Source organism: Erpetoichthys calabaricus, chromosome 2 (genome assembly GCF_900747795.2).
Source record: "Erpetoichthys calabaricus chromosome 2, fErpCal1.3, whole genome shotgun sequence".
NCBI classification, from domain to species: domain Eukaryota; kingdom Metazoa; phylum Chordata; class Cladistia; order Polypteriformes; family Polypteridae; genus Erpetoichthys; species Erpetoichthys calabaricus.
In genome coordinates this window covers 322445485-322463920 of record NC_041395.2, presented here as the reverse complement: position 1 = coordinate 322463920, position 18436 = coordinate 322445485, and the positions used below count along the sequence as shown (strand labels likewise).

Here is an 18436-nt window from a genome sequence, read left to right as displayed (position 1 = left end):
ATAATGTCTTCAAGTGCTGATGCTTTCTTGACCTGACTCTGATGCCCTGTTTTAGGTGCCCTTGATGTCAGATTTTTTAACCATAAACTTATTTTATATTGACTGGCCATCCTAATCAAGTAGCAGAGATGATGCTAACGTTTAGAAGAAATGACATTTAGGATGTTTTATGGGTCGTGAACAGACAAAGCACCTAAAATCCTGAGGAAAATCCATTAAAGTCAGTAGTGGGTCAAAACTGACCCAAAAAATGTCAGTGTTCAAAAATGTGACATTTGAAATAGTTTTTGCCTTTTGTAAATTTAGGGTGCAATACTTGAAAATCCTTCAGATTTCTGAGCTAAAACTATTACTTTTAGGATGTTTTAATGGATTGTGAACAAACAAACTGTAAATACAACAGAAAATGAATGTCAATGGTGGCTCAAAACTGACCCAAAAGACACAGCAAGGTGAACATCTCTTAGAAGCTATAATAATTATGGAATGTTTCAGGTTTGTTTTTTTTTACACTTCTGGTTAATTTGGGGAAATGTAGGAAAAGTCATTCAAGTTCATCCTGAACAGATTAAATGTTGGGTGCTCTTTTACTGATTTAAAATTTAAAAAAAATGGGTGAAATTTGTCTCAAAGATGCCGTGAGAATTCACACAGTAAAGTAATACAGAGGGAGACTGGGAGGAAGAGATGAAGATACACGTAAGGTGAAAGCACCCCTGCAGACTGAGGATACCAAATCACAAGTTTAGATGTTTTAGGAAAAAGGCTGTGCACTCTGTGTTGTCATCTTTGTTAAGGATTTGGTATAAACATGGCCACAGCAGTTGAAACCATAACTACACTGACATTAAGACTTAGTTACTGCTGAATTATATCTTGTTTGGGAAAACTAATCCTCAGCGGCTAAAGGTAACCTGGCTAAAGTAAAATGCTAAATTATAATAAAGTCATTGATTCCAGTCTACAAGTGAAAGACTGACACACACTCATCTGTGTCATACAAATATGTATTCTTGAAAATAAGTTCATAATAATAGTTTTCATCTGTACATTGACTCCGGGTCTTCCGTCTTTGTGTAAAAGAAATGAGAAGAAGGGCTTTAAGTTGTCACTCCTGCCCAGTTCATTCCCATCTAAGCAGATTCTCCAAACTACAGTTCTAGTGCGGACATACTGTAAGGTACAATGTTTGAATTGATGGCACTTAACTTGTAATTCTTCAGAAGCAAACTTCAAATGAAATGTGTGTGCTTGATTTTTGGCTTACTTTTTATTTCGTGATGAGAGCAAATGTGCAGATTGAATATTAAAGTATGTTTCAACTGTACATACTTACATACATACATATATATGAGTGTGTTTCAGTACCTAATGATAGGCTTAACATTTTAAATGACAAATTACAAGCACACTATTCCAACGTACTCATCTTTGTTCCAAAACCACTCTGATATAATAGTTTGCTACACAGAACAACATAAACCAAGGACTTCAGAAATGCGTTTGTGCTGAGCAATCATCAAGGCCAACTTCTGTACAAGAGCAAAGAAGTGGCGTGTTTTTGCTGACCAGCTCCACACAAAAAGCGACTGTTAGTTGTTACGATTCTCTTTGAAAGGACTGCAAGTCAGAAGACTGGCTTCATCAGGTGAAACTGGAATGATTTGGAATCTTTACTTGTTGCAGTTATCGTCAAGTACTTTACAAGTGCATTTCCTGCATGGACATGAACTACCAGAATGTTTCCTTTTTAACTTGCTAACCTTCAGATCCAGCGTGATCCCAAGTAATTTTTGGAATACACCCATCTTAATGTGATTCCCAAATAGATTCATATTAAAGAAATACTTCCAAAAAGAAAATCAAGTCTTGACAGCGTGAGAGTGAATAAACAAATGTTGTAAAGCATGCTATAATTCGTTTTTGGTTTGTTTTTGTTGTTTTTTTTTTTTTATTTTCCCCACCACTTTGAAGAATGCTGGCAATTACAGAGAAAGCCATAGCCCTCCTCTGCCACCACCAAAGTCCTTCTCTCTGACTTATTTCCAAACTTCTGCCACACAGAGCAGACCTCAGCCCTCAGTCGGAGCTGGGAGCACCATCTGTCAGGTAATTAAGCATCTGCAGTCAGCTGAGCTTCATTTATAAACATCTTACATTAACAACATTTCGCTGGAAGTCCTGTCTAATATCTATGTGGAATATGATTGGACTGCTTGGCCACATGACACTGATAATGCTGATTGTTACTGGTGTTTCACTGGAGAATAGTTTGTGTATAATAACGTATGGTGAAAACCCATAGTGAAATTTGTCATCCCTTTATAAACATTTTATCTGGATTGCTGTCCGTTTGATATCACCAGATTACCTGAAGTATTGGTGTGAATTTATCTTACATCTTTATTAAAGACAAGATCAAATTAAATTGCTGTCCAGTTAAATCCAGAAAATCTTTCCGAGAACAGCAATAGTGGAAACCATCTCTAATTCTGCCTCACTGTACAGGATTATCACAAGGGTCATGTGCCCAGCACACGTGCAGCCAAAATGAATTCCCTCCTTTACACCCAGTGAAGTTCTTTTGCCTGTCAAATATTTAAAGAAAACTCCCTGTTTCAAAGTATATGACTTGCTGTTTTTGTTTGTTATATCCATGTTTAACAAATAAATGTGTGATTAATATCCCTGTGTTGACTTGGATTACTAAATGAAAAGTAAGGTTTGTTGTAAAGCTTACTGTGACACATGTACTAATTTATATCAACAACTGTGCTTTCTTTGGACAGCCCCTGAAAAACGATGTCATCTACCCAGGTGTGACTTCAAGAAGTCCTGTTCTGCCCACCGACTTTCCAGCAAGCATGATGAACGCAAACTCCTACGCTGTAAGTGTAAGCATTTGGGAAGAAACACGACTAAAGTGACTAGGACTGCATTAGCAATGTGCCCCTTATGATCATAAAATCTGGTAGCTAGTTTGTCTTGTTGGGCGACGATGGAGGTTTGGAACGTGCAGTGGTAATGTGCAGAGCACATTTATATACGGCTTTGTGCAGACTACTCTATCTCGGCCCTTTGTGCTTGTGTGCGTTGATGTTTGTATACTTACGCTTTTTAGAGCCAGGCAATTCTTCTGTAAGGACAGTTGCTGGATGTATGCATTTATTTAATTTACACACGGATTTACTGTATGTGTTTACTTGTGGGTCACATAAAGAGCTCAAGCTTATTGGAGTGTTGTTATTTAGCATACATGTGACGATCACACTGAGTGGTCAATTTATTTATTTGTTCAATCAGTGACAGCCATGCTGTTTAAATCAGGTTGACAGTTAACAATGAAGGGTATGTGTGCAATTTAGAAGGAGAATGGCAGAAGTCTAAAGATTTAAGTGGCTTTGAAAGTAGTACGTCAGTGGGCATGTGGCAATCAACATAAATGTATGTACTGTACGCCCTAGAGTGTTTATGTACAACTCAGTCAGAAGTGTATTGGGTGTCTTGGGTAGGTGAACCTAATATAGTGGCCACAGTATCATCATATTCATGTTCTGTACATTATCATACTTCTGTTTATTAAGCCTTTGCCGGTAATGTTGAAATTATAATTCATAGGTGATAATCTTTATGTATATTATTTATTAAAGCCTGACACACAACAGTTTTCAGTGGATGTCGGATGTCATTAAAGCATAAAGGTTACAAACGGAATGAGACCTTTTAGTTCATCTGCCTTGTTTTGTGATCAGCCGGGTTTCACTACTCTGAGGGTCTGCTCTTTGTCAGATTCGAGCACAATGTTTTAATGTGAGAACGGGATTTCTGTGAAGTTTGCGGGGGGGTATTATATGATAAGCATTTAGGTTCTTAGTCTTAACAGATTGCCATGCCCTATAAATTTCTCTTTGGCTCAGTTTTTCATTGTGGGAGAATTGCCTGTGCTTTAATCCAAGTAGGTTTCACTGTAACTTTTAAACTCTTTTAATTATTTTCATGTGGCAGCCAACTGTTATCAGGAATCTCAGTTGAGTTTGTGACATCATAGCTCTAATGGGGAGAGAGACATGATGTTCTTGGATGGTTTGCATTAGGACAGACTTATTAGACTGTTCCATTATTTTGTTTTTCTTCATCGCTTGATCTTTTGAGAAAGTGCACAAGACTGAGCAGAGTTTTGTTTTCCCCCATAACATTCTCAAGTTTCCTCTGGGGAATTCAAATACAGTCCTAGAAAGGCTTTGAAATATAATCCCCCCAGCATGTCCACATGATGTCCAGGCTGCATCAACTAGTTTCTCTTTATCCAAAGATGCGGGCTGCTCAGTAGGTGGATCCTCCTGTGACCCCAATAACCTCCCGTTTCTGACTGGCTGGAATTCCAGTAGTTTCACACAATTCTGTTTCATCAGGAGACCTTTTAGTATAACAATTGCATCACTCATGACATTATATGCCTCCAAGACTTTTTTTTTTAATAATAAAATTCCATCCATCCATTATCCAACAAGCTATATCCTAACTACAGGGTCACGGGGGTCTGCTGGAGCCAATCCCAGCCAACACAGGGCACAAGGCAGGAAACAAACCCCGGGCAGGGCGCCAGCACACACGCACCAAGCACACACTAGGGACAATTTAGAATCGCCAATGCACCTAACCTGCATGTCTTTGGACTGTGGGAGGAAACCCACGCAGACACAGGGAGAACATGCAAACTCCATGCAGGGAGGACCCAGGAAGCGAACCCAGGTCTGCTAACTGCGAGGCAGCAGCACTACTACCACTGCGCCACCATGTCGCCCAATAATAAAATTGCAGCAGATAATTTATTTTGAAGTCAGTGAAGCCTAATATCAGTGAGGAGGGCTACTCGGTAGCCAAGAACTTCATTTGAGTCATAAACCAGATATTGTAGTTAAGGCCCCACTTATCAACGAAAAAATTGCTTTGCTACAGTTTTTATTCTGTGCTTCATTTTGTGAGTTATCAGTTATGGAGTGGACAAGGTAGTGAGTGTAAGAATGTCTGTTTCCTCAGTCTCTGTTTTTTGATTTCACTCCGTGCTTCTCTGCATGGTTGTTCCATTTCAGTGTTGCCTGCGTCTCTCTGTCAGATATCCCACCTCTGTGGCCTGTGTCCTTTATGTTCCTGTGATGCTTTCCTCTGTATAATCACTGTGTCTGTGTCCTTCCTGCTACCTTTCTGGACTCTAATAACGCTTGCTAAACTTATTCTCTTACAACCTGCCTGATGACTTCCAGCCTTCTCATCAGCCACTGAGAACAGGACCTGATCTCACAGACTCTGAAAAGAGTTATGTGGTAAGAGAGACATTTTTATATCAATGGTCTTTATAAACAGTCCCAGTACTGAAGTTCAGCATGCACTTACTCGAGAGGCCTGTTGTCTAACTTTATTTTCCTGCTACTCTTTATTTTTAAATACAAACATCAGACAGAAAAAAACAGCCCCTGCATTTGCAAAGGGTTTAACCTCCAAAATGTTAAAAATAAATCTTTTATGTATTTATTTTATTTTTTAAACAAACTTTTGTCCTTTAGCATATTTTAGGTGTGAGAGACATGCAACTGGACTGTGCAATTATAAAGAGTAATATTCAGTTTAGAAAAAACAAAAATAAATATATCAACCTTATAGCAGATACGGTGACATCATGTCTTTTCATGCATCATAGCTCCTTGTCTGTTCTGTAATAATAAAGTAACTCGCCTTCCGTTAATTAATGTTGAGAAGTTACATTTATAGTGATGGAAATCTGCAAGTAATCCCCAATATTAATGGGAACCTAGAAATGCAATCATTATATGTCTTGGAAAAATAATGTCTTATTCATAAAACTAGTTCTCTTACCTAGTCTTTTTAAACATGTACTTATTACACATGACTGTATATTGTATGAATACATAAGTGAAAATGCTAAAGTCTCTTTTTATCTATTATTTTGTTTACATTTAAACAGACAGGAGAGTAAAACTGTTCCCACCTCAGTGACTACTTTCAAAACATGAAGCCAGTCAATGGAATTTAAATTCTTGTCTTCTTCCACTGCTCTAGGATTTCCTGAAGACAATTACATTTCCAAGCAAAGTTCATTTAAAAAAAGTAATATTAATAGAAACATGCAAATATATACATATACCTTTTTGTTTAATTAATTCTTAATATTTGTAGCTATTATTTATGAATTTGAATATTATTAATACAAAGCACCAAAACAATCCAATAGCAGATAAGAGAAAAGCAAAAAGTCAGCCTAGCACAGCGTTTGCCAACCTCGGTCCTGGGGACCCCCTGTGGCTGCAGGTTTTTGTTCCAACCAGCTTCTGTTTTTAATTGGACTTCTGGGCTAATTAAGTGAACTGATATTTCCCAAGTTCTGTGTTTTGGGAACAATATAGAAATTAGAAAACTAAGTTTGGTAAATATATATATATTATTAAAATGTACCAAGCCGTAATATGGGAATAATGTATTTTTTTTCTTTTTAACAATATTTTCATCTTGATTTTCTTTCTACTTTTCTAGGTGTTCTAATTGTTTAATTAATCAGTTATTTACTAATTAGTGGGCCTGACGCTAAAGTAGTTGCAGCCTTTGATTATTCAGTGTTGTCTGCCTGCTTGTCTGCTCTGCTCATTTTTAATTGTCATTAATAAGATTCAATGAAAGGGGGAAAACTGCACAGAGAAAGAGCAAAATAAAGTGAAATCAAAAAAAGAGAGTTAAGCATTTAAATCTGTAGCAAAAATAGAAATATTTCAAAATGTCGTATAAATGTAAAAACCATGCTGCTGTGCTTTTCTGAATGTAGAATAAGAGAAAAATAATACCAGCTAATTAAATGAGATCAGCGCTACCAGGTGTTCTCACTGATTAGGAATCTGGTTGGAACAAAAATCTGCAGCCACAGGGGGTCCCCAGGACTGAAGTTGGGAAACACTGATCTAGCCGGACCCCATCTGCCCTTTGCTATTCCACCCACCCAATACTCCATTAACACACCAGAACATCATTAGTGGCTGACAAATGTCAGGGTACAGTCACTCGTAGAGCCCTGTTCCATTACTAGATTGGATAATCTGATGAAAATAGTTGTGACATCAGGCATAGCCATAGCACAAAAAGAGGCTAAAGAGAACACATAAGGTACAGCAGAAACCAGTAACAAAGATTAATTATACTGCAGAGTTCCTGCTTGTTTAATTTACAAGAATCTATACTTCAAGGATAAGTTTTATTTATTGGTCACATAAAATTGCATTCTGAAGAGTGAAGTTTTTTTTTTTTTAATAAATTTTAAAAATACCTCACCTGTTCTTGCAGCTTACATCAGGGCTTACACTGGAGGGACAGTGTATTCTTTAAAGTTATACATAAAATAAAATGCTTTACATAAGACCAAAAATTTATGAGGCCATTTATTATATACCATGATTCTGAAGAAATAAATTCAACTTGAAAGATGCCAAACTTCTTTAAGTTTAAGTGATATGCAGCGGAGCAGACATTTTAAAATGCCATGGACTTCCTTGCAGTCTTAAATGATTATGAATAAAACATTGATGTATAATGAAAATAAAAAACGCAATGTACAAAGCATCACTACTCATAGAATCGGACCTCGGACGTCAGCACCAGAGGCGAAGCCTTTAACGTTGCGCCACACCGTGTGGTTCGTTCATTTGACAGCTTGTACATCGGGGTAATTACATTCATGGCATTTGCCTGGTAGGTAACCACCCATACAATCAGATTGTAATTCAGACTACGAATATATATTTATTTGACAGTAAACTATTTCAACCATTCTATGATCTGCTCCTCACAAACTGAGGGCACCGTGGCGGATGTTAGCAGATTGCTGGCCAACCACAAGCGTTACCTGGTAGGTAACCACCCATACAATCAGATTGTGACACAGACTACGAATGCCGTGAATATATATATATATATTTATATATATAGAAGGAAAATAAAAGCAGTGTAAGTGAAAAGCTGAGACAAGATCAGCCAAGTTCATTTTATATTCCTCCACAAGTCAAAATACTGTGCTTGCCATAGTTGTAAGTTGGCCTCTAGATCTAAAGTTTTATAAAAGCTAAATTCATACTAGTTTATGAGAGTTAAAATAAACTGGACTGGTCCAATACAAGCATTCTGAGTATAATACACTGGTAGGCAGTCACTTCAAGTTGTATTTGTCATTTCTCATAAGTACTTTGGAACTCTCCTGTGTTTATGTTCTCATCATAAAAAATCCAATTGTAAATTTCAGTTACACAATATTTAGTATGTCAAACAACAACTCAGGAAAACTAACACATTATAGAACAGTATGTAGTATGTGGTGCAAAAATTGTGACATTCAATAATTACCATGATAATAAAGAAAAGTGACATCAGTGTGGAAATTCTAAAGTCTGCATTCAACAGTGCAAGCAGTGAAGACTTGAGGAATTCTGTCCATAGTTTATTTTAAAAATAACAAGAAAGAGCAGCAATAAGAGCAAGTAAAATAAAATAACCTAAAGAGAAGCTGTTCCTTGGGCGATTATTGCCTCCTTGTGGCCTTATCATTGGATTACAATTTTAATAAATGTATATTTTAAACGAAGTTAAGACAGAAAAGTCTTAACCATTAAGTTCATGAAAACAAAGCAAGCAGAAGTAACTCTGACTTTAATTAAAGTAAAACCACCATTAACTGCATTTGAAAAAACTCTAGTCAGAATTGTGTGAGTTTACAAGTTATGAATTTATTCTGATACGGTAACACACATGTATGTAAGAGTAAAGCAACTACTTTGACAAAACTAACAACCGAAGCAGTAGTTACCGATTTTACAAAATGCCTTTCATAGTGAATGGGGAATCCAACAAAGTATGTTATTAAAGTTCATATCTAAAAATGATTTGACACCCTAAGATCACATGTAAGGACTAAACTCTGCTCTGTAACCATTAGAGAGCCACTCTGCCTCATTACATATCAGATCACTTTAGAATTCCTTTCAACCACTGTTAGGAAATGTGGATAATTTTTAAGTACTGCAGTGTTTTTAATCTTAATAAGTTGATGTCAATTGTTAGCCTTTCTACTCTTAATAAAAGTAAGCTTCAGATAAGCTCCACCAAGTTTGTGGTTCCTGCGTGTATGTCAGTTTCTTAGTATCTGCTTGATTAACAGGATGCATGAGCTCCAGCAGGTCTTGCATTCATTTCTCTCTAACTCGCTTTGTGTAATCTGTGCCCTTCTGTACTGTTTGTGAATATTTAACACGCATTTCTCTATGTCTCGCCTGTTTTTTCACGCTTACCTCTGGATATGTTCTTCACCTGTCCCGGGGGTACTGGATCTGCGCTGTTGTTACTTACTGGACTCACATGATGCATCTGGAATGCCCTTTCTCCTACACTCCTTGTCTCTTTCTTGCTGACTGTCCATGTATGTGCGGGGTGGCATGGCGTGGCTCCTCAGGAAGCGGTGTGCAATGAAATCATGAACATTGCAGAAAAGTCTGTCCATTACTGCAGCACTCTGTCTCACCCCTTTGACTCGCTGCACAAGGTGTCTTCTAATCACAGTAAACAATCTTTCATCATTTCTCAGCAACCCCAGGCTCAGCAACGAGGGAGCACCCCAGACCGAGCTCAGATCATCAGCGAAGTGTAAGTGCCCATTCTTTAGCATATGCTCAGTTCAGTGGTATACTTACTTTATTCAGATATGCAGAGTATGAAGTGACTCACTCAGAGTCACATTAGAGAGTCAGTAGGATTGATTGGTTCTGCAATCTTTTCAAATTTTAGCAACTATGGGACCCAAGTGCCTACAATGTGGCAAGTTATAAAGGAGGTGGTGGGACTAAAATCCACCCATCGCTATTAGTGCCTTTGTGTTTCAAATTAAGAAGTAACTAGATAAGCAACATGTCGTCTTATTTTCTCCTGAATCCTTAAAAAAAACTGTGATTTTTATAGATTGATAAAAGTTATCCTATCCAAAAAATGTAGAATTTATTTTAGATATTTGAGCCTAACTGGCTCCTAAAAATGAACAAATTACACCAATTTACTCCTTTAATCAGTCCACAAGTCAGAACTTGATCATATAAATAATGCAAAGCTGTGATGTATTGGTAATCAGAAGGAGCCTTAACCGCTTTATTTTATATTTGTTATCTGAGTGATTTGTATACGGTTGCTTAGACCACCAGTCCCTTTACACCATCTAGCAATGGTAAAACCACAGATAAGGAACACGACTCAAAACAAAGAAACCCAGCTAATTATACCCCAGTAAACAGCAGGGTGAGGACAGGGAAGGGGGATAATTGTGAATATCTGTAAAGATTTATTTTATTTATAATACTAACTTGAAACTACAGGAGGCCAAGGTTGAACGCAGAGTCTGGATTAGGACTCTCAGTCTCAAACAGCAGAAACAAATGAATTGCAGCATATTTAAAGTGAGAAGTCAAGCAAAATTACACTTTTTATTGGCTAACTAAAAAGATTACAATATGCAAGCTTTCGAGGCAACTCAGGCCTTGATTACATTTTTCTTGACTTCTCACTACATTCATAATGGCTAACACAGTACAACACCCTAATAATAATAATAATTTTTTGCATTTATATAGCGCTTTTCTCACTACTCAAAGCGCTCAGCAATTGCAGGTTAAGGGCCTTGCTTAAGGGCCCAACAGAGCAGAGTCCCTATTGGCATTGACGGGATTCGAACTGGCAACCTTCCGATTGCCAGTGCAGATCTCTAGCCTCAGAGCCACCACTCCGCCCTAGTACTACAAGCATATTTAAGTAAATGCCTGGCTAAAGCAGACATCACGTCTACTCTCCATCAGCAGCACAGCCGAACACGGCCTAAGATTTACATGTAAAGTACAGATGAAACTTTTAAGACGCACGGGGCTGCTGATTCTTTTTCATGTAGGATTTTTCTTTATTCTAATTTTCTTGTTTTGTTGTCCTTAATTCCATTGTTAATAGTCAGAAGAGTTACAGATATACTAGGTTTGTTAGTTTAGTGTTCAATATGAGTGTGGTTGCTGGGGAAAAAAAAAATCTTTTTAAAAAATAATTTTAATAAATTGAGAAAGCTCATAACATCTATCTAATATATAATGTGTCCAGTCCCTCTGAGCAAGAAAGAGGAAGTGTGAATGTGAGATGCACGAGGAGGAGTAAAGGCGTATGAGGCGTGCTGAGAGAGCCGCCTTCAAAGACGGCAAGTATTAAACTGGTCAGGAGGTCAGAAGGGCACCATGAAAATAACGACAGTCCGAGAAGCAGTCTTTACGGGAATGTGCTCAAGAAAGGGAGTGCTGGTGGGTAAAGAGACAGTCAGACACACACGAACACAGAGAAAGGCTCTGAAAGAACATATAGGGCACGAGATAGCAAATATTTTTTGATTATTCTATTACCTGCCTTTGACTGATACCATCACTAGTTTTACTATAAAACATAAGCGCATATCTTTGCATGAAGTGAGAAAGCACAGAAGTGTTTAATATAACTAACACCAGGATAATTCCATCAGATGTGCTGAAAGCATACATTTATGTTCTCAGTAAGAAACTAAATGAAATGGAAACAAGGGTCACTCAGGAACAAATTTTCAGAGTAAATCCAGCTTTGTTAATTTAACAGCATGAATATCTGAAATGTGGAACTTGTATCAACAAAGCAGCTTGATTGACTGCATTGGAATAAATAAAAGCTGTCTTCTGCCTTTATAGGACACATTCGACTCTGCCACTCTACTTCGATAACAGCACTGTTTGTGTTTCTGTCTTACAGCTTCCAGGCTATGTATAGCTATGTGCCACAGAACGATGATGAACTCGAGCTCCGGGAGGGCGACATTGTAAACGTCATGGAAAAGTGCGATGATGGCTGGTTTGTTGGTATGTTTTGTTGGCAAGTGAAAGTAAACCTTTTAAAATGCTGTCAGTTTATAGTATTTTGTTAAGCAAGCAGATAGAAAGGAAGCATGCATTTAGTGACTCAGTTATAACGATAAAGGGTTAGCAAGTTTTAACGAGAGTCATTTAATCAGTATTTACTCTTAAGTGGTACAAACTCAGATGCCAGCGCTGTTTATTAAGGATATTAAGACAAGTTAAATAACCTGCTGAAGGACATACATTGATTTGATTTCAGAGGCTGATTTTCAGTTTTGTGGCTTCCATTCTCATTTGTAAGCCACACTGATGTCTACAGTATTTCCATATTAGCCATACAACCCATTAAAATACGGAATGACTCCACCATTGAGCTGGGTACACACACTGGCAGTAGCTGCCATTCTCCTCTGCACAGCTCTGCAAGTGCAGTTGTAATTGTCAATGAATGAATAAATGCAAAGCGTCCCACAATATTTAAGTTGGCAATACACGTTTTATATTTGTACCCCATAGAGAAGCATTTTAAAAACCATATTCCTTTTGTATATGAAATTTATGTTAAATTGATTAATAGTAAAGCCATAAGATTATAAAAGATCTGATCTCAACATGCTGTTACCTCCACAAATGTTTTCTCGATAAGATAAGCAGATAGTGGAGAATGCAGTGCTTGTCTTATTTCTTCATTGTATTTCATTGGCAATTCTGTGATAAAGTCTATTTGTTGTACAAAAGTTGGTTGTCACATAAGTGGTATACTATACAAAATATATTACAATATTAAGTTAATATAGAATTACAGCCAAAGAAGGCAAATTCCATCCATCCATCCATTGTCCAACCCGCTGAATCCGAACACATGGTCACGGGGGTCTGCTGGAGCCAATCCCAGCCAACACAGGGCACAAGGCAGGAACCAATCCCGGGCAGGTTAGAGTGAGAAAAATAAAAACGTACTGGACTATCGGTAGATCTCTCTGTGACTCTGGGATTGTGCATGGCGCCCGAGACTCTGATGTGTGGCTAACAAGTTCTTTTTAATGATGGGAGACACAAGACACTAAAGAAAATATAGCAGGAGGCACTCTCCTTAGAAGATGTAAGAGTCTCCACTACTCATGGGTTAGGTTTGGTAGGTTTATGTAAGTATATTTTAATTATTTAACAGAATGTTTTATCCAAGATAACTTGCAAATCAGAATATTACAGCTGTTTACATTGACACCCTGGCAGGTTACTGGCATGATGGCTCGCGGTGGGGACTTCCTCTTCCATTTATTTCTAGAGAAGTGACTTTTTTGTACTCTACTGTATTAGTTAACTTACCTAAAGAAGCATTAAAAGGGCGCCGCTGTGCGAGTTGTTGGCCTGTGCGGTCTGCCCAGCATCTGATTCACTTGCATTGGACATCCAAGGAGCTATCAGACGAGTATAACAGGAAAATATACAAAATACAATATACAAGTTCATGCAACTGCTCTTCAGGTTAAATTGAAACAGTAAATGAATTCCTAGTTGAAGTCACACACAACATTTCTCCATTTTAAGACAGATGAATCTGCAGATTTGCCAAAGCTTTTCAATGGGAGATTTTAAAATTTTAAAACTTCATACAGCACAACCTGCTCGAGACGTCTGAACAAAAATTGAACTGTATGGACAAATTTTATGTGAAGAATAAGTGTGCCACATCTCAACAAATTTGCCCCACAGGAGGCCGAGTTGTTTCAGGTGAAGGCCTGTGTCTGTCTGTCTGTCCACAATAGGTGCTTTGTGGATTATATGTGAACACACCTAAAAAGCAGTCAAGAGGAGTATGTAATAATAATTCTCTACATTTACATAGCGCTTTTCTCACTATTCGAAGTGCTGTCCACGCAGGGAAGACCCAGGATGTGAACACATGATCTATTTACTGCGAGGCAGCAGCACTACTACTGCGCTATGTAAAAAGTCAGGCCCACACATCTTTCATCTTAATACACTAACCCACGGGTGTCAAACTCCAGTCTCGAGGGCCACAGTGGCTGCATGTTTTCATTCTAACCATCTTCTTCATTAGTGAGCCATTTTTACTGCTAATTAACTTCTTTTGCCTTCATTTTAATTAACTTGACTCAGGCCCCTTAGTTGTCTTTTTCCTTAATTAGTAGCCAAACAATAATGAGACATCAAACAAGCCACCATATGACCATCTCCCTGTGCCCATCACACAATATCTGAAAATAAAGAAAGGTCTCAGTAAGGCTGATCTCTCAAGGCACCAAAACATTTTGATGGTGTTCTTAGAAAAAAACAGAAAAAATCAACAAATTTGGAAATGTCTGCTGTGGCAGAATGAGAGCAGCAACAAGCCATTGAATTAAATAACGGGCTTAATTAACAGCAAGAATCAGCTTCTCATTAAGAGACTGGTTGGAGTGAAATCCCAGTTTAGCTGGTCATCTGTTGGCTCGTTTCATGTCTCATTTATTTAATGAAGAAATAAATCAATTCAGAGGACTGAATCCTTAAAAACAGAGCTATTGAAATGAAGGGAAAAATGAGTTAATTAGCAGTGAAAACTACTCACTGATTAGGAAAAGAGTTAGAATGAAAACCTGTAGCCACTGCGGCCCTCCAGGCCTGGAGTTCGAAACCCCTGCAATAGACAAACAAGGTTAATAACTATCTTGCATCCCTACTTGTATAAAACAACCAATGAATAAATATTTTATTGTTACTAAAAGGAACTTTCTATCTAGAAGTACTGTCTTTTTAACCACATTCATGTTTAAGCCTGTAGTGGACAACATGGGTGGCATCCCATCTGGGATGGATAGATGGCTCCTTACTTGGCCGGGAAGCCCTTTCAGTGAAAGGATGTGGGTGGATGGGCATCCCAACCAGATTGGTTAGTGGGTCCTTGTTGGGAGGCAGGATTTCCTGGCCGTCTGGTTGGCAGAGACCTACAAAATAAATTTGTTGTGGCACCCTAAAGCCCAGACCCAGCAGCACTGACACAGTTCCAGATGCCAAGTAATAGATCTATTGTCAGAAGTACCTTCTACACACTCTACAACTCCAATAATACGACTCTTCCCTTCTCAACTCATCCCAGGTGAGTTTTGCCCGAATTTGACTTGCTGAGTGGCAAAGTCTACCAAAACAGCACACAGACATGAAGAAGGCTAGTCCTAGGATTAATGTGAATTTGTAAAAAAAAAAAAAAATTAAAGTTATTAAAGCCATTAAAACAACAAAAATAAATCAGACAAATGAGAGCCGTTTTGTTGAGGTCAGTGAGATAGATCATTAGTTGTCATTTGCTGGGTGCCATCAATGTCTGAAACTTCTAGCATACCATAGCCAAAAGTCAGGCACCTCAGGTTCAAGAGTAGAAACATAAGAAATTTTACAAACAGTTTATTAAGATTGATTCAAATGTGTATACATGATAGGTGTGATCAACCAATACAGAAATTAATCCAAACCTTAAATTACCATTAAAATTACGAGGGTAAATCAAAACGTAAAGGCAATTTGAACATTATGTGGTAACTGCAACAGACTGAAGCTGACACAATACAACATGCTCGCAGTGCCTTATGGTTAATTCAAACATGCGTGGCGCAGCCCTCAGCCATTAGTCTAGTTAAAGCCAAGGTCAAATGAACATGGACGCTGTGCTGCAGGATTGTACCACTGAGATTTCTGCGTGCAGAGGGAGTGAAACCTTTACTTTTTGATTTCATCTGAAGTATGTTCTTTTTCTTCTCCTCCTACTTAGGTACTTCCAGAAGAACAAGACAGTTTGGCACCTTTCCTGGCAACTATGTGAAGCCCATTCAGATATAAAACACAGCTTTCTATTGGACTTTTTAACTAGCACACTGCAGTATCGGCAAATATTTAAATAAAGCTTATTTAGTATAGTTATGGTAACTTTATTTTTTCAAAAAAAAAAAAAAGAAAAATGCACTTACAATAGCGTCTTTCTTTACTGGCAAGATGGACTGGGAAGAGTGAAAAGGTTGAAGCATGTGTCAATATGGTGTGAGGTGCTTTAATACAGCAGCAGATAGCACTGCAGTCTGAAGGAGAAGCAGGAGGATGGCAGCGTTGCTTTCATGTGCTGGTCTGTCGGCCTTAGTTAAATAGGGTGTATGAATGTAGACGAGCCTTAGCCAGAAGGATTTTCGAGTCTTTTTGTTGTTGGGGGAAGCGAACTATCACTCTTAACATTAAGACAATTTGGCAGAATGATGATATCTGTGGAGCAAAAAGTCCAGCTTGCCAACTCCATGACTGAAGGTTTGTTGCAGATGTAAGATGCTTTAACAGGTGCCAGAAGGGTATCCTTTGAGACGCCTTTATCTGCTGTCAATACATACTGCCATTAAGCAACTCTTGAACCTTGACCCAGCTGTAACCGTAACAAACACTTCAGAAAATAAACAAAAAAATGGCTTCCATCCTGATACTGTGTTTTAGTTCTAACCTGCAGGATTTTGAAGAGGAGCATAAGCTAATGCAGAGTCAAAGCTATTTTTTAACTCGCTGGAGAGCGACGCATTTAGTAATATTCAATTGAAAGCCTATTTTTATGTCTAAGTCTTTTTTTAGAGAGAATTTATTAAAGAGAAATTTGTCAAAATGAACTGTTTGCAGACAATACTATCAGCACCGCGGTTTCTAGCTTGAGCTTAGCACATTTGAGATGAACACACTCTCCCAGGGCGAGTGTGGAGTGGGAGAAGCGCGCTTGGTAGAGCATGATGTAAATATGTACATTTGCTTTTGTACAGAATGTGTACTTATCCTGTATAGAAAAAAAATAATAATTTAATAAAGGGTTTTATGAAATGGGGGGAGTAAGGGGATTCACTGCTAAAAGCGTGGCAGAGATGGGCCTGTCTGAGTTCACAGTTTTAAAAAGCACACCTCACACAATAAAGTTTAGCACACAAGGCCACGTGCACTACTGACTTCAGACAAAGACATACGTCAGACTGACTGGACTCTGCAGTTTTTTATTTGCCTTTTGTTTTTACTTTTTGATTTGTCCTATTCTCTCATAGTTTTTAAACATCCCCACAATTGTATTTGTCACCTGTAGCAGTGTATGAAATTCCCAGCCTGACGCTGTTGTATATACCCAGCACTTTGAATACATTTTGTTTAACACTTTTGTTAGCTGCAGCTCACTAAAAACACCAGCTGCAGCTTTTGTGTTGAATGTTTTCTAATTGCAGTGCTTTATGATTTGATAACATTAACTTAAAGAAATAACGAGCATCTATTTACTGCTGTGGTTGCTATTTCCCATATTATGCAATATTCAATAAATTGTATTCAACTGGCTTTGACTAACTACTGTGTCTTTTGTGTGTGTGGTGTGTGTGTGTTGGGTTTTAATGGCCATGTTACAGTTACCTGCTGGAGTAAATACTACTTAACGCTTATCAAGCTCCAACGTACAGACCACTTCAAGCTTATACTTTTATCAAAGTCATTTACAATGAATGTGTATAGTGCAATTAACAGAAAACCCCCTGAGCACAAGAGAAATGAAAATTGGGCAACCGTCAAAATAATGAATGCAATATTTGTCAAGCCTGGACATGGACAAGAATGAATATGACACAGGTGGAAGACACAGTAAAGCATGGAAAGCAGTTCAGCAGTTTATCTTGAAGAACAGGCTTACAAAGCAAAAGATGGAGCAGGCGATTCTTCAGTCATAATGGAGCTCCGTAGACTAGGACCACCCTTTGAAACAGCTATGGCGTAATTTGGCAGTTCCAGATGTTGGTGTTTGATGCTTTTTTACATTTGCAGCACAGCTGTCTGTGGGGAAGGCTGTACTTAGCCAAACTTTAGCCTGATGTGTAATTGTAGAGTTTAGTCCAACAGCTGGTACTTTATGGACAGCAGTTTGAATGTGTCAACATCCTGCATACCACTGTGAAAGGAAAAGAATAGAACATAAAATAGGATTTCAGCATCGGCCGGTAGGGCTTTTACCTTGGTGGCTAAATGGAGCCTTAATGGCTGTGAAGATACGTGATTAACAATTTAGGTTACTGTGAAGACTTTGTACAATATTTAACAGGATCCAGAACTGGGCTCCAGTAGCTGGGAGTAGATTTTATGTAGCCAGTAATAGTGTGTGGTTTTGTTAAGTTGTGTATTCAGTCATACTGGTCACCATATTGTACTGAGCTGCAGCAGACGAGGCCCAACGTAGCACCATATAGCTTTTCTATTGTATTATTAGTTCAAATTTTACCACCGTTGTTTGAATGCTGCTTATAGCACAAAGTTCTATTGAGTGTAACACCCAAAAAATTCAGTATGATGTCACATTTGAGTCAAGTGCCATACTAATAGACTTCAAGTTCTCTACTGACCATTCAGTTGTTCAGGTGCATTTGGTTTCCATTGTACTCAATAGTAGCCTCAATCTGCAGTAATATCCTCAGAAAATTTCAAGATCTGCT

General features: G+C 38.1%; 1 protein-coding gene across 9 annotated transcripts in view; it reads left to right on the top strand.

Annotated features, from left to right (window-relative positions):
* The window catches only part of LOC114647307 (sorbin and SH3 domain-containing protein 1), a 155943-nt gene extending 138647 nt beyond the window's left edge, over positions 1-17296 (top strand). For all 9 annotated transcript variants that reach the window (XM_051923346.1, XM_051923347.1, XM_051923349.1 and 6 more), the window contains 6 exons: positions 1975-2109; positions 2790-2888; positions 5265-5324; positions 9635-9693; positions 11848-11954; positions 15724-17296. In XM_051923346.1, coding sequence (XP_051779306.1) covers positions 1975-2109; positions 2790-2888; positions 5265-5324; positions 9635-9693; positions 11848-11954; positions 15724-15791 — 528 coding nt within the window. In that variant the 3' untranslated portion in view covers positions 15792-17296. The remainder of the gene's footprint in view (positions 1-1974; positions 2110-2789; positions 2889-5264; positions 5325-9634; positions 9694-11847; positions 11955-15723) is intronic.
* The last annotated feature ends 1140 nt before the right edge of the window (positions 17297-18436 follow it).